At 39.9% G+C, this 17,745-nt stretch overlaps 1 protein-coding gene across 2 annotated transcripts in view; it reads left to right on the top strand.

Moving 5' to 3' along the window:
- Positions 1-17,745, top strand: part of LHFPL3 (LHFPL tetraspan subfamily member 3) — a 130,278-nt gene that overhangs the window by 20,316 nt on the left and 92,217 nt on the right. For both annotated transcript variants that reach the window (XM_073573628.1, XM_073573627.1), the window contains exon 2: positions 7,959-8,195. In XM_073573628.1, the coding sequence (XP_073429729.1) occupies positions 7,959-8,195 (237 nt within the window). The remainder of the gene's footprint in view (positions 1-7,958; positions 8,196-17,745) is intronic.

Below are 17,745 nucleotides of genomic sequence, written 5' to 3'. Positions count from 1 at the left end.
CAAGACAATGATCCCAAACATAAAGCAAAATCTACAGTGGAATGGTTCACAAATAAACGTATCCATGTGTTAGAATGGCCAAGTCAAAGTCCAGACCTGAATCCAATCGAGAATCTGTGGAAAGAGCTGAAAATTGCTGTTCACAAGCGATCTCTGTCCAACCTCACTGAGCTTGAGCTGTTTGCCAAGGAAGAATGAGCAAGAATTTCAGTCTCTCGATGTACAAAACAGAGACAGAGACATACCCCAATCGACTTGCAGCTGTAATCGCAGCAAAAGGTGGCGCAACAAAGTATTAAGTTAAAGGGGCCGAATAATATTACACGCCCCACTTTTCAGTTTTTGAATTTCCACAAAATTTTAAAATGACCAATAAATTTCGTTCAACTTCACAATTGTGTCTCACTTGTTGTTGATTTTTCACCAAAAATTTACGTTTGGTATCTTTATGTTTGAAGCATGATATGTGGGAAAAGGTTGAAAAGTTCCAGAGGGACGAATACTTTCGCAAGGCACTGTATATCCCTGGAAAAAGACTTTACCGGTATGCTGTTTGTTCTCTGTGTCTTTCAGCTGATGAAAGAATTTATAAATGTTTTATATTTGTACATTAATGCAGTATTACGGGAGGTTTAATCAGCACTCATGAGCTTATTCTTTGAGGCATTTTCACAAACAGCACATTTGTTGCATTTGCTAGGTCCTCATTTCTTCTGTTTATCATTCCAATCGAGTTTGCTGTAAAATGCTGATAATACACACATTCCATGAGGCGGTAAATCTCAATCTTTCACTGGCTTGCAGAATGAATCCAATTACCTTTTTAAAGTTAAGCTGTTGGTTTAAAATGCAATCAAATTCAAGCCATGAATGATAATTTGAGAGCAAGGACTTTGTTAGATGAGGATTGTTGAAAAATAGTCCAATAAATTTTAACTGTATCCAGATCATATTACTTCATCCTACATCTAATTTTTCAATCCAGAAGAGGCTGACTCTTAGCAAACAAGTAGGGCTGCGTTTACACTGTGGTTTGGACTTCTATTTTAACATAGAAGCAACACATGAAAGAAAACATATATGTTCCATGACGGAAATAAGTGGCCCTAAATGGTCTCCATTGACTATAATGGGGTCAGTATCATTCCCATTAATGTGCCCTTCACTTAAACAGCATGCAGTGTTTGTTTTTTCTTCCAGTGTGAACCTAACTTAAATTGTAAAGTAAACAGTCGAAAATCACATAATTAACCCCTTAAGCCCCAAGGGTGGTTTGCACGTTAATGACCGGGCCATTTTTTACAATTCTGACCACTGTCCCTTTATGAGGTAATAACTCTGAAACGCTTCCATGTATCCCGGTGATTCTGACATTGTTTTCTCGTGACATATTGTACTTCATGTTAGTGGTAAAATTTAATTCAAATAACTTGCGTTTATTTGTGAAAAAGACAGAAATTTGGTGAAAATTTTGAAAATTTTGCAATTTTCCAACTTTGAATTTTTATGCCCTTAAATCACAGAGATACGGCACACAAAAAACTTGATAAGTAACATGTCCCACATGTTGACTTTACATCAGCACAATTTTGGAACCAAAATTTTTTTGTTAGGAAGTTATAAGGGTTAAAACTTGACCAGCGATTTCTCATTTTTGCAACACCATTTTATTTTGACGGACCACATCACATTTGAAGCCACTTTGAGGGGTCTATATGATAGAAAATACCCAAAAGTGACACCATTCTAAAAACTGCACCCCTTAAGGTGCTCAAAACCACATTCAAAAAGTTTATTAACCCTTTAGGTGCGTCACGGGTATTTTTTGAATATTTAAAAAAATGAACATTTAACTTTTTCACAAAAAAAAATACTTCAGGTTCAATTTTTTTTATTTTACCAAGGGTAACAGGAGAAAAATTTATTGTGCAATTTGTCTTGAGTACGCTGATACCTGATATGTGGGGGGGGAACGACTGTTTCGACGCATGGCTGAGCTCAGAAGGGAAGGAGCGCCATTTGACTTTTTCAATGCAAAATTGGCTGCAATTCTGATCGGACGCCATGTCACGTTTGGAGAGGAGCCCCTGATGTACCTAAACAGTGGAAACCCCCCACAAGTGACCCCATTTTGGAAACTAGACCCCCCAAGGAACTTATCTAGATATGTGGTGAGAACTTTGAACCCACAAGGGCTTCACAGAAGTTTATAACGTACAGCGGTACAATTAAAAAATCATATTTTTTCCACAAAAATGATCTTTTCACCCCCAATTTTTATTTTCCCAAGGGTAACAGGACCCTAAAAGTTATTGTGCAATTTGTCCTGAGTATGCTGATACCCCACATGTGTGGGTAAACCACTATTTGGGCGCATGGCAGAGCTCGGAAGGGAAGCAGCGCCTTTTGACGTTTTTGGCTGGAATTGAGATCGGACACCATGTTGCGACTGGAAAACCCCTGATGTACCAAAATAGTGGAAACCCCCCACAAATCACACCATTTTGGAAACTAGACCCCCCAAGGAACTTATCTAGATATGTGGTGAGAACTTTGAACCCCCAAGGGCTTCACAGAAGTTTATAACATACAGCCGTGCAATTAAAAAATCATTTTTTCCACAAAAATGATCTTTTCACCCTCAATTCTTATTTTTCCATGGGTAACAGGACCCTAAAAGTTATTGTGCAATTTGTCCTTAGTACGCTGATACCCCATATGTGGGGGTAGACCACTATTTGGGCGCATGGCAGAGCTCGGAAGGGAAGCAGCGCCATTTGAGGTTTTTGGCTGGAATTGAGATCGGACACCATGTCGCGTTTGGAGAGCCCCTGATGTACCAAAACAGTGGAAATCCCCCGCAAATGACACAATTTTGGAAACTAGACCCCACCAAGGAACTTATCTAGATGTGTGGTGAGCACTTTTACCCCTCCAGTGCTTCACAGAAGTTTATAACGCCCGGGCGTGAAAATAAAAAAATCGTATTTTTTCCACAAACATGATCAATTAGTCCCCAATTTTTTTATTTTCCCAAGGTTAACAGGAGAAATTGGACCCCAAAAGTTGTTGTCCAATTTGTCCTGAGTACGCTGATACCCCATATGTGGGAGAAAACTACTGTATAAGCACACGTCGGGTCTCGGAAGGGAAGTAGTGACGTTTTGGAATGCAGACTTTGATGGAATGGTCTGCGGATGTCATGTGCGTTTGGAGAGCCCCTGATGTACCTAAACTATTGAAACTCCCCACAAGTGACCCCATTTTGGAAACTAGACCCCCTAATGAACTTATCTAGATGTGTGGTGAGAACTTTGAACCCCCAAGTGCTTCACAGAAGTTTATAACGCCCGGGCGTGAAAATAAAAAGATCATTTTTTTCCACAAAAATGATATTTTTGCCCCCAATTTTTTATTTTTCTAAGCGTAACAGGATAAATTGGACCCCAAAAGTTGTTTTGCAATTTGTCCTGAGAATGCTGATACCCCATATGTGGGGGTAAAACACTGTTTGGGCGCATGGCAGAGCTTGGAAGGGAAGGACCACCATTTGACTTTTTCAACTCAGAATTGGCTGGAATTGAGATCAGACGCCATGTTGCATTTGGAGAGCACCTGATGTGCCCAAACAGTGGAAACCCCCAATTCTAACTCCAACCCTAACCCCAACACACCCCTAACCCTAATCTCAGCCCTAACCCTAAACCTAATGGGAAAATGGAAATAAATACATTTTCTTTTAATTTTATTATTTTTCCCTAACTAAGGGGGTGATAACGGGGGGTTTAATTTACTATTTATTGGCGGTTTTTATATTTGGCAGCTGTCAAACGCTAAAAGACGCTTTTTATTGTAAAAATAGTTTTTGCATCACCACATATTGAGAGCTATAATTTTTCCGTATTTTGACCCACCGAGTCATATGAGGTCTTATTTTTTGCGAGACGAGTTGACGTTTTTATTGGTACCATTTTTGGGCACGTGACATTTTTTGATCGCTTTTTATTCAGATTTTTGGGACGCAGAATGAACAAAAACCAGTGTTTCATGAATTTCTTTTTGGGGGTGCGTTTACACTGTTCCTTGTGCGATATATTTGATAAAGCGGCTTTATTCTTCGGGTCAGTATGGTTACATAGGTAGTTTTTTTATGTTTTGTCGGTTTTATGCAATGAAAACTATTATATATAAAGAATAATTATTTTTGCATCGCATTATTCTGCGAGCTATAACTTTTTTATTTTTTCGCTGATGATGCTGTATGGCGGCTCCTTTTTTGCGGGACAAGATGACGTTTTCAGCGGTACCATGGATATTTATATGCGTCTTTTTGGTCGCGCGTTATTGCACTTTTTGTTCGGCGGTATGATAATAAATTATTATTTTTTGCTTCGTTTTTATTTTTTAAGGGGTTCGCTAAAGGGGTTAACTAATGGGATAGTTTTATAGGGCAGGTCGTTACGGACGCGGCGATACCAAATATGTGTACTTTTATTGTTTTGGGTTTTTTTTTATTTCCAAAAAATGAATTTATTGGGGGAATATTTTTTTTTTCTAATTTATTTGGCGATTTTTTTTTAAAATTATTTTAACACTTTTTTTTTTACTTTATTACATTGTCCCAGGTGGGACATCACTATCCTGTGACAGATCGCTGATCTGTCACATCACAGATCACTGTGACAGATCAGCAATCTGTCACAGGCAATGCAGCAGGCTTCCTCGTGCCTGCGCTTTGCAGACACTGAGGAAGCCGGCTCCCTGAAGGTCCCCGTCGCCATCTTGGATTCGGGAGCCTGCAGTGAAGGAGCACCCAGCAGCAGCGCTGCACATTGCGCTGCCGTGGGGGGCTCAGGGAAGCACGGAGGGATCCCCCTCCCAGCCGATGCTTCCCTTTAACCCCCGGTACACCTCGATCGTGTTTGATCGCGGTGTTCAAGGGGTTAACGTGTCGGGGGCGGTCCGTCAAAGCCCTGACACATTGTGCCAGGTGTCAGCTGTGATAATCAGCTGACACCCGGCCGCGATCAGCGGCGCTCACCACGTGGGCGCCGCTGATCGCTATGACGTACTATCCCGTCCTTGGGAATTAAGTCCCAGGGCACATGGACGGGATAGTACGTCTCATGGCAGAAAGGGGTTAAACCTCATTAAGACTTCAGAGACTTTCCGCAGTGCAAAAAATGTTCTGATTTTCATTAGTATTTTTGATCCAATTTTAATCACTGTTTGGTCAGTTTTTCATTTTGTACCTTCAGCGATTTTCTAGTATGAAAAAATAAATCAATTGCAATGGTTCTCCTATCAATTACAATGTTTTAAACAGACAGCACATGGGTGGCAACATGTGCTTTCTGTAATTTTTCATGGACCCGTATACTTGAATGGGTATTTTTTATCCATGTCTCAGATCAAAAATGGTCACGTCTTCTTTGTTTTTTTGTGCACCTCCCAGCTCACAAAGAAAACTGACATGTGAACCAGGGCTGTGGAGTCGGAGTCGGTATCCATTTTGGTGAAGTCGGTATAAAATGGACTCCTAAAATAAATAATAAATTGGTACTGTAGCACAATGCAGTATGTTGTGTAAATTGTTTCATAAGAATTTTGGAAAGTTATGAAATGTCCTATAAATGTCTGTTCTGTTCCTGATCTAAGGATCTCGGGTTTTAGTTGAGATGAATCTGTGCTGCACTTTATGTACATGCTCAGTAGTGAGGCAGTTCTATGGAGTCGGAAGTCAGGGAAATTGAGGAGTCGGGGATTGGCTTACCGACTCCACAGCCCTGATGTGAACAGCACATAGAGAATAACTGTCACACATACAGTGAAAAACATGAGGAGAATGCATTCGTAATTCACAACCGTCTGAATGAGGCCTGAGGGCTCATACTCATCTGCGTTTAAAAAGGACGAGTGTAATCCAATAAAAAAATCGTATTGCACTTCGACTATTGTTAGTCAATGATTCTGTGTTCATCTGCAGTTTTTTTCTCCACTCGGCTCATACTGAAAAAAATTTGCAGCATTCTGCGAGTGGCAGCATATATCAGACGAGACTAGCCAATGCATGTCAATGGGTGCGGGAAAAAAATCACACAGTACACAGACCATGTTTGTGCCATCCGATTTTTACACACCCATCTCATAGGAAACCCACCATTTCATCAGCCAAGTACAGTAAATTAAAATATAGAATAGAATAGATATATGCATAGAATAGATAGAAAGATGTCAGTGACATACATAATTAATGCAGTGCACATGTAGTTTAATATATACTGCTCAAAAAAATAAAGGGAACACTAAAGAATGCAATGTATTGTTTAGTGTTCCTTTTATTTTCTTGAGCAGTATACATAATATACGTCATTTTTGGGAGGGGTTCACGTCCTGTTAATAACCAGTAAAGGCTAAGTTGACAGCTGTGAGCTGATATTAATAGCCTATGAAGTTCCATGTTTATTACCTTCTTCCCAGACTATAAACATCAGCCCCCAGCTCTCGGCTTTCCCTCAGCTGGTTAAGAAAAATTAGGGGGCCCCTTGCCATTTTTTATTTTATTAGCTAAATATGTGTACAGTAAGCTACACACGCACTGCTTGAAATGACATAGAGAATTACTATATGTAAAAGTTGAGGTTAAAAATGCATTACCATACGGATGCCAGGTGAGAAAAATAGCATTATACTCACATGATACTCTTCTTACTTTTCAGGATCAACATCAGACCAATTTTATTTACACTGATGTGAGCCCTTAAAGTGAAACTCTTAGCAAAAAACATTTATTGATAAAAATGTATAAAGTGCAATTAATATACCATGTTCTTTTATTATAAGCCATTTTTTTCTTTTTTTTAATATCTTGGCACCTAGGATGAACTTTTTTTTCCTGTTAGCAGATGATTAAAAAAAATAACCTTTTAAACTGTTTCCTATTTAGAAATTTGCTACCAACATCTAATTATGTAGATTATTTTGATGTCTTTTAAAGGGAACCTATATATATAATTTTAATCTGCAAGTTAATTAGAAAAGTGCCTAGTCGATATAGATTATAGTTTATATAGTTTATCAACTATAGTCGATAAACTGAAAGCGCAGCTCTCAGGAAAAAACTAACTTAATTTGGTGCTTCCAGCTTTCAACCATACAGGTGTGCCAGCGTTGCTACAATCACCACTCACAACACTGAAAGCGGCTGCTGTAAGCATGCCCCAGCAGTATGACTGACAGCTAGCTCTGACTGATGCACTGCAGAGCAGTGTTTCAGAGTCAAACATCAATAGCTGAAATCATGCAGCCAGTGTCTGTTAAACATGCTGTCTGTTAATCGTGCAGTATGTATCAGCTGTCAGGTTCCATTTAATAAAATTTTCATTAACACTTTTCGTTTGTTGAAAGCTCGTTGCCAAGGAGCTAGAAGATGGCCAAGTTTTAGAGCTTCAGTGATTTCGACCAGCTTCAAAACAGTGCTTACAGGTTCAATATAAAAGAGCTTGTAAGCACTTTGCATGTTCAGTCCCCGTCGGTGTCCTAGACAATGTGCTGGAAAGAAAAGTGTTATTATTTGGAGAATTGATAACATTTTGAAAAAAAACAGTAAATTACAAAAGGGCTTGTTTTTCAAATACGATCCAATAGTATGAACAAGGGAAAACCCCTTTAAGGCCGGGATCAGACTTGTGAGAAACTTGGATGAGTCTCGCATGTCAATACCCGGCACTGCCACCGGTACTCGGGAGCGGAGTGTGTGGCTGCATTTATTTCTATGCAGCCGCACGCTGCGCTCCCGAGTGCTGGCGGCAGTGCCGGGTATTAAGATGCGACACTCATCCGAGTTTCTCGCATGTGTGATCCAGGCCTAAATGTCAAAATTGTAGTATTTTAAGAGCATGATTATTTTTTCACTTGTTGCAATGCCTTAATAATGTGATTATTTCTTTTGTTCCCAGCTGCTTGCCTTGTACTTGGTTGTATGATATTTCCTGATGGTTGGGATGCAGATGAAGTCAGGCGTATGTGTGGTGAAAAGACCGATAAGTATTCCCTTGGTGCATGTTCAGTGCGCTGGGCATACATTTTGGCTATCATTGGAATTTTGGACGCTCTCATCTTATCTTTTCTGGCCTTTGTGCTAGGTAACAGATTGGACACCTTAATGGCTGAACAGCTCAAACTTGAAACAAAAGGTAAGTGTCATTTCATTATACAAAATAGGAATATCCAACACGTAACGAGACAATGCAACACAGTGCAGTCTGTTATTTTCCACACCAGAATAGATTTTTTTTCAATGTGAATGAAATTCTATGATAGCCTTACAGTTATTTCACTAAGTACAGCTCAGCTGAACTAAATTGCATAAGTGATGTATTTTTGGAATCAATAATGGAACAGAGTATATTGTAAAAGTGCAAGAAAGATTTTCTGTGACTGCTCTACGTATTATAGATGGGTTTATTTGCTTGGACAAAATCTAAGCTATCAAAGAGGACATGTCACCTGGTGAAAAGTGGCCAGCTGTAGCTCCTAGTTATTTCCACAGCTCCCCTGAGTGTAGTAGTTTTTGTTTGTTTTTAAATCCGCCACAGAGTTCCAGAGATGCGGCCCTTTTTGTTTAGTAAAATTGGGGTGCTGCTGATGAGATTCTTTTTGGTTGTGTTATTAGGCTGCTCTTTATTATTATCCTGTGAGTAATGCCCCCCTTGGAAAAGTCCATATAAATTAGCACTAAATAAAAAGGCCTATATCTCTGAAACTCTATGACAGATTTAAAATAAAAATATCCATAGTATTAAAATCCAAAATTAAAAAAATCAAAAACCTTTTGGAGTCGGTTTCCATCCCTAGCTCCTGGGTTCTTAGTCATAATTCATTATTACTAAGAAGGGTAATAGCTGCATTGGCACTACCCAAATTATATGCGCATTGGCACTACCCAAATTTAGAGCTGCTCCCTATAGGTACTTTAGGTATTGTTTTTAAGATTATATCAAGTGCAAGTGTGTTGCTACATTGTGATGAATAACATCTCAAAGAAAGAAAATTGTTTAACTATTGAACTCCCAAATCCTGCTCATGGGTATGTGCATTTTATAGTATAACTGTTGTTTTAATTATTATTTCATAAATCAGTAGTGCATGTGAAAATAAGCAATTTTGTACTTTATCTTATCAGAGAACTCTGCTTCATTCTTGTCACGGGGTTTCCGCGGCAGTGTGGAGCCAAAAGACTGCAGCATCTGATTGCACTTCTCCTTCATTTTAAATGTGTTTATTTCTTCTGGCAGAACAGGGGTTTATCGGCCATGTTGAAAATCCCTGTGCTCACAGCTGAACTCAGTTAGCCACTCGTCAGAGCAAGCATTTGATGCATGGCTAACGGAGGGAGAGGAGATCATATGAGAAGGAGAGTTGGAGGAGTTATCTGTGACTGTTGTCTGGTTTGTATGTGTGGTAATTTCCTATCCTTCTCTATTTTGGTTTATTCCCCTACCTCCACGTCCCACTGCATTCCTCTGTTATATGTGAGTGAAAATTTTGGTATTCCTGGAGTTTTCTGTTAACCCTTGTTTGTCGGGTTGGTGCACAGTAGCGCCACTCTTTCCTGGATGGGGAAAGAGACCAGACGGAGGGCTACCTCAGGAGATAAGGCAAGGGTGGAGGCCCCGGCATCTTCACCTTCAGAAGTATACTGGGGAGTAGGGCGAAATAGGGCGCCCCCTAGTGGTAGGGACAGGGGAGGAGCCCTTGGTCCCGGATCACCCGACAGCTGTGTCGTGACAGTTCTCCTCCTGAACTAATCATTTATTCTCAAAATTCTCAATTGCCAGGTAAAATCTGTCTTCAGTGAATATAGATTTTTAAATTACTGAGAAAAGAGATAGATGGCAGTTGTTAAGTTGTTATTTAAAACATTTATTTTCACAAGTACTATTGATTTATTAAATAAACATGAAAAATGATGGCTATATGGTACTTTAAGTATTAGCAGCAAAAATTTCTGTATCAGAAACAGATCTGTTGGCAGGAAAAATGCTATGTAAAATACGCACTTATTTGACACTTTTTTGGGGATACAAAACCAACAAGAAGCAAAATAAGCATAAACCCTGCTGTAACTAAATAAGTAAAACGCAAGAGTGCATTTAAATAACACAGGGTTCTTAGTAATACTGTTTTTGATCAAAAATAGCATAAAAGCCATCCCACCGTCGACAAGGCGACCCTGATCTGGACGGACCTACGCTGTTTAATATTAAAAACCTTACCATGTGTCAGAGTTGACCTCAGTGTGTAAATGTATTTTTGCATTCTGTGAAAGCCGGGGTGTGACCTACCTCCCTTGAGCTGGAAATTACATTTAAAGGCTTCTCCTGACTGGTGTCCACTGTTTGGGACCCAGTCCTTTTGTCTGCCCTTATTCCCACACTGAGGTAAACTCTGACACATTGTAAAATTTTTAATATTAGACAGCATAGGACCGTCCCGATCAGGGTCACCTTGTCGACCGTGGGATGGCTTTTATACTATTTTCGATCAAAAATAGTATTACTAAGAACTCTTTTATTTAAATGCACTTTTGCTTTTGCTCTTTACTTATTTAGTTACAGCTTATTTTGCTTCTTGTAGGTTTTGTATGCTTTAAGGCCAAAGTGAACATGCAGTTTACGTGCTGCATGTATACCAACTTAAACCAAGCTCAATTTTTGACTTTTTTTGTGCATGCAATTTTTATTAGTTTTTCTCCTTCTTCATTTGAATGAGTGAAAATCGCTGCAAAAACCCCGAAAGAATTTACATGATGCAAATTTGAAGCTGCTACAATCTGCAAGGAAAAAATAAGCAGCGTGTACGTGAGATTTCAGAAATCTCATTCATTTTGCTGCTACTGTAAAGTTCAGCTTGGTGCAGAAATTTCTGCTGCAAATACTTTACATGTGCACATTCCCTAATTGTAGGTCCCAAAATGGGAGAAAAAGCAAAATGCATCTTCCTTCATCAAGGGTAATTTGACCCTTTACCCACATGTTCCATAACTTGTGAAATTTCCATAAGCTGTGAAAACTCTACCCATTTTTTTATGAACAAACAAAACCTTAGCTCTAAAGTATAGGGGATACTAGATAACCAATGCGCTCCTTCTATATCCACTTTACTTATTATCTCTTTTTAAATGACAAAAAGTTCCCACTACACTACACTCATCTTTAGAGCTCATACAGATGACCGTATTTTCAGTTCGAGTGTGATCTGACAAAACATCGATTGCAGTTGGACCAATTTTATTCCTTGAGGCTGCGCACTTGTCCGTTTTTTTCCTCGGACCGAGTCTTTATGAGGAACAAATTGCAGCATGCACGATCTGCATCCGTAAATCGGATCACACACAGCCATACAAAAAAATCGGACCGCACTTTGATGAAATCTGAATGCTGTCTGATTTTCACGGACTGACAGAATTTAGAAGATGGAGATTTTTTTTTTTTTTCCATCTCTGCATCTGAGAAAATCGGATCACGCGATGTTCAAACTCTGAGCAGAGTTCGATTAATATGGTTTTATCATAATCGGCATGACATTCTTGGATGAGAAGAAATGCAATCGTGTTACCCTTTCGTAATACTGAATAATACAAAATTTATGTCTTTTATGAGAATGTTGTAACGACAATTTGATGTGAGGATCAGGCAAAATATGTGATATTAATCCGAAAATGTCCTTAGTGATAGCTTCTACATCTTCACTGTTAATATGTTTAGATTTAATTTTTTTCTGACCTTTTAACCATTGTTCATTTGTGTGCAAAAATATTTTGATTTACTAGGAAGATTACAATTGCAATTAATAAGCAAAACTAGTTTGCACTTTCCAGTCTACTGACTATTTCATACATGTATGTGTGTGTTATACAGCTATTTATTTACATAAATGTCAATGATTCTTCCATAAGTCTAAAACTGCTCGACCTCATGGTAATAGTATACATTCTGGTGGAACGGTTTTTGTTATACAGTGAAAATATAGCAGTTTAAAGGTTATTTGACTTGTGATCTTTTGCGTGTTGCCAATCTTTGTGTCTGCTTCATAGCTGCCAATGCATATGCAGCCATGGTGCACAGCCACACTGCATTCCAAATTGGTATGCAAATTGGATTCAAGTGTCGTAAAGATGTAATTTTTGGTTTTTCAAATAAACTCATGGATGGTATTGTGTGTCAGAGTCTTTGAATGACTGAAATCAATCTCAAACACTTCTGATAATTAGTTTACCAGTTGAGCCCAATTAAAGGAAAACTGAAGATCATTTCACATTATTAACCCCTTAACGACCACCCTCATCGTCATGTTAAAACTTAAATCGAGAACGAGGGTGTAGCGCCCCCCAGAGTCCAAAAATACCCAGTGTTTCAGCTACCGGGGATAGCTGAGACCCTGGGTAACACAATCAGACCTGTTTTTTTCAGTACCGAATTGCGTAATCGCCATTATTCTATGAATAACAGCGATCATGTAAAAAATAAGTGTGCAAGCTATTAAAATCCTTTCTCCCGCTTCTGACATGATATACATGCCAGCGGAGAGAAATGATGTCGTCCCCCCCCCCGGTACCTCCGCCATCCCTCGGTCCCTCCTGTTCCTTCCCTCCACCTTCTCTTCCTGAAAACAAATTGTGGACGCATATGCAGTGTGCCTTCCGAGATCTACTGGCCGGAAACAGCAGGGACTTTTCCTCTTGGTTCCTTTTGATGACTGTGATAGATCTTATCACATAGATCAAAAGCCAATAATTAGTATGTAAACCCCCCCAGGCAGCCCCTTAGCAAGATTATTTTTTTTATTTTATATTTTGTATTTCTTTCATTCTTTGCCATTAGGGTTAGAGTTGGGGTTATAAGGTTATGGTTGGGCTTATTGGGTTATGGTTGGTTTTAGGGTCAGGGTTGGGATTGGGGTTAGGGTTGGGGGTTTGGCCTAGGGTTGGAGTTAGGGTTTTTTCAAAAGTAAAAAAAAAAATGATGATGATATGACGACTAGTGTTGCGTGCAAGTGCATCCTGTTCAAGCTTACATCGGGGTGCTCGGGTATGTACCGAGTATCATGGGTGCTCGAGTGACATGCTCAAGTCTCCACCCCGCAAGTTTTGTGACTGCCAAAAACATACTGCCTGCCATACACGGGCAATCCCCGCATGTTTTTTTTTCAGTATCTAACTACCTCAAAATATGCATGGCAGGGACTCAAGTATGTCACTCAAGCAACCGCAATATTCGGTGCATACCCAAGCACCCCATGCAAACTTGAGTAGAGAGCGCTTGCAATTAACACTAAATTTTCATGCAAATGCAATTTTTCTCTGATTTTCCTAAATCGTTGAAGCAAGTACGTCAGTATAATGTTCAAATCAACTGTTACAGTATAAAGACATTTTATTAGACAAACCTCCCAATGATAACTATTTTTTTAAAAACAAAAAAAAACCCTAAATAGACTGTTCCAAATCAGTATGCACAACAGTGTTTCCAAACATGTAAGTTGTAACAAACTGAAAATCGTTATTTGTGTAATTTGCAGCATTAGGAGGTAACATTTGCTGAAATAAAAAGCTTTTAAAAAAAAAATCTTAACAGGCGAAGTTACATGGTAATATAGGACCCCTTTTTGATATCACCTTCACAATTTTTGCACACAGTGAACTTGTTAGCCTCTGGAGGATCCTACACCTTGAGGTTCGCAGAAACCCAGCAGCTTCAAATACCTGTTTGCTGCTTTGCAATGGTATTTTTAGCAGCTGCTCTATAATATGTTTAATTTGTCTGGCAGAAACCTTCTTCATTATGCCTTTATCTGCACAAATCCTTCTATGCGCTGTGTCAGCCACAAATCTCTTCACAGTATGATGATTACGCTTCAATTGTCATTAAATATCTAAGGCCATGTGCACACGCTGCGGTTTTGCTGCGGTTCTGCTGCAGTTTTGGCCCTGCAGAACTGCAGCAGTTCCGCAGACAAGGTACTTCACCATGTTAGCCTATGGGTTTTCAAAACCGCAGTGCTCACGCTGCGGTTTTTTACCTGCGGAAAAGCTGCGGGTTTTTTTCCACAGCATGTCAATTGTTTCTGCGGATTCTGCTGCGGTTTCACACCTTTAACATAGTAGAGGTGTGAAACCGCAGGGCAAAACCGCAGGCCAAACCGCAGCAAAACCGCAGGTCACTTTACCTGCGGTTTTACCTGCGTTTCCGCGGGAAAAAACCCGCAGGTGAATCCGCAGCGTGTGCACATACCCTTATGTTTTCATACATTGTCCAAGGAATTGCTCTAGTTGACGCTTTACGGCAGTAAAGACAAGAGATCCTTTTTCTTTACCATATTGCTTGAAACCTGTGGCCTGCTTAACCGTTTATTGACTGAGCTAATTTTGACCTTAATGACCCAGCCAAAGAACATGGTGTAAAGTCATTTTTTTTTGTTATTATATGCAGAATTGCTGCACTTATATAAATGAAAACAAATTGGATATAAATGATCAAGCCAAAAATATTTAGAATAATTTTAAAGGAGCTAAAACCACTATTCTCAAAAATGTGTTATATTCAATAGATCCCGATTTTTTTTTTTTTACAAAAAAGTTTGATTTTTAAATTCCTTTAACAGTGACAAAAATATTTTTTGAGAGTAGTGAAATAGATAGTTTTAACTGGTCCAACAAAAATGGTACTTTTAGATAAAAATATTACTTTATTGATAAGACAATTAAAAACATTTTAATAAAGAAAGGGTTGTAGACATAAAAAAGAGGGACACAATATAAAAGCCACAAATAAGGTATTGACCAATAATAAATGCAACACATTATATAAATTAATGCAAGGTGTAAAATATATACACATCAGTTCATAGGTTAATAAACATCAAAAGAGATGAGTAGCGCAATGGCAGTAAAAAATGCAGTGAATAGTCCTTAAAAGCACACAAAATATAGACTGCAGTGAAATGCATGTCATAGCAGTGGACTGGGTGTCATGTCACTTGATAAGTCTACTGTCATTGTATATGAAATGAGAACTGCACCAGATAGACTTTAAGATGGAAAATAGCTAATGAAGAAAGGGCATTGTAACGAATGGAAGCGGAGGCAGAGATGGTGAAGTTCACATTCGTTTTTTATTTTTAAAGTGGAACCTCGGGACCACGGTCCGGGGGGCTCCGAAGGGGGCGTAACTAGTGAGCCCCGGGTAACCATAGTAAAGTCCCTCTGACAGGACCAGAATGGAATACCTGGAGGACACAGGTGCTACCTCCAGTTAGACCCCGGACACGTGGTAGCTGTCCCTGCGGGACGAAAAGGGATAACAGAAATAATAGCAGAGACTGTAATGAGGTGGGTCCTGGATCCGGGTAGTTGGTAGATAGCAGGCTCCAGTAACCTTTCCACAGTACGCAGACTCAGATGGCGGAACGGAATGGCTTTTGCACAGATGATTGCAGAGAGAGCCAGGGTTATCAGGATACAGATAATCTGTGGAGACAGATAGCATGAGAGAATGCACAGAAACTGCAAACGCATTGCAGACAGGTTAGCAACAGAACTGGATGTAGCAATGGTTGATACTTGTTGCTCCGGCGCTCTCCCTATGGAGGAGAGGCCAGAAATAGCAGCCAGTGTGCTGCCATTGGATAATTACCAGATTTTGAAAAATGCACACTGTCCCTTTAAGAAGCCAGGGGAACTCGCGCGCGCGCTCTAATAGCTTTGCTTAGAGACCTGCTGGCCGGACCCCAGGAGCTGAAGGGGAAGGGGGGGGACCAGAACGCTGAGAAGCAGCATGGGACACACAGGGAGCCTGCTGTTGCACAGGGACAGCGTGCGAGGCACGAGGTGAGTGGCCTGATCGGGAAGCAGCAGCAGACCAGGGCGCAGAGCCAGGATGGGGACCGGTTGCAACAGGCATATTATACCTGATATTGGGCATGTCGAAATCCACTGGCGTCCCTCTGCCCCGACGTGCATTTTGCTCTGCTTCTTCGGGAGGCCTTACAAACAGAGTTTTTGATGATTATGGTTTACAACCAATAAAAACCGAAAAGTCATTATCTCAGTAAATTAGAATAATTAACAAAAATGCCTGCAAAGTCTTCCTAAGCATTTAAAAAGGTCCCTTAGTCTGTTTCAGTAGGCTTCACATTCATGGAGAAGACTGCTGACTTGATGTCCAGAAGTCAGTCATTGACACACTCCACAAGGAGGGTAAGACACAAAAGGTCATTGCTAAAGAAGCTGGCTGTATTGAGAAATATTAATGGAAGGTTGAGTGGAAGGAAAAAGTGTGGTAGAAAAAGGTGCACAAACAACCGGGATAACCGCAGCCTTGAAAGAATTGTTAAGAAAAGCCATTCAAAAATTTGGGGGAGATTCACAACGAGTGGACTGCTGCTGTAGTCATTTCTTCAAGAGTCACCACACACAGACATAGCCAGGACATGGGCTACAAGTGTCGCATTCCTTGTGTCAAACCACTCATAGTAACATAGTTATTAAGGTTGAAGGAAGACTTTAAGTCCATCTAGTTCAACCCATATCCTGTCCTAACTTGCCCTAACATGTTGATCCAGAGGAAGGCAAAAAAAACCCATGTGGCAAACAGTAAGCTTCACATTGGGGAAAAAAATTCCTTCCCAACTCCACACACGGCAATCAGACTAGCTCCCTGGATCAACGGAATATTAAGGAAACTAGTGTATATACCCTGTAATATTATACTTTTCAAGAAAGGAATCCAGACCCTTCTTAAATTTTAGTAGGGAATCACTCAGTACAACATCATATGGCAGAGATTTCCGTAGTCTCACTGCTCTTACAGTAAAGAATCCGCGTCTGTGAGTATGCTTAAACCTTCTTTCCTCCAGACGTAGAGGATGCCCTCTTGTCCCCATCACAGGTCTAAGAGTAAAAAGATCATTAGAAAGGTCTCTGTATTGTCCCCGCATATATTTATACATTGTAATAAGATCACCACTAAGCCTTCGATTTTCCAAACTAAATAACCCCAAGTGTAATAACCTGTCTTGGTATTACAGACCCCCTAGTTCCCTAATAACCTTGGTCGCTCTTCTCTGCACCCGCTCCAGTTCAGCTATGTCTTTCTTATACACCGGAGACCAGAACTGTACACAGTATTCTAAGTGTGTTCGCACTAGTGACTTATATAGAGGTAAAATTATGTTCTCCTAATGAGCATCTATGCCTCTTTTAATGCATCCCATTATTTTATTTGCCTTTGCAGCAGCTGCCTGACACTGGCCACTAAATGTGAGTTTGTCGTCCACCCATACTCCCAGGTCTTTTTCAGTGACAGTTTTGCCCAGTGTTTTACAATTAAGCACATAATTATACATCTTATTTGCTCTACCCAAGTGCATGACCTTACATTTATCCCCATTAAAGCTCATTTGCCATTTATCAGCCCAAGCTTTTAGTTTACATAAATCCTCCTGTAATATAAAATTGTCCTCCTCTGTATTGATTACCCTGCAGAGTTTAGTGTCATCTGCAAATATTGAAATTCTACTCGCTATGCCCCCTACAAGGTCATTAATAAATATGTTAAAAAGAAGCGGGCCCAAAACTGACCCCTGTGGTACCCCACTGCTAACCGTGACCCAGTCCGAGTGTGCTCCATTAATAACCACCCTTTGTTTCCTATCCCTGAGCCAGCTCTTAACCCACCTACACAT

Source organism: Dendrobates tinctorius, unplaced genomic scaffold (assembly GCF_039654945.1).
Source record: "Dendrobates tinctorius isolate UK_male_01 unplaced genomic scaffold, ASM3965494v1 ptg000035l, whole genome shotgun sequence".
NCBI lineage: Eukaryota > Metazoa > Chordata > Amphibia > Anura > Dendrobatidae > Dendrobates > Dendrobates tinctorius.
Note: the sequence above shows the minus strand (reverse complement) of the source record. Positions and strands in the feature narration are given on the sequence as shown.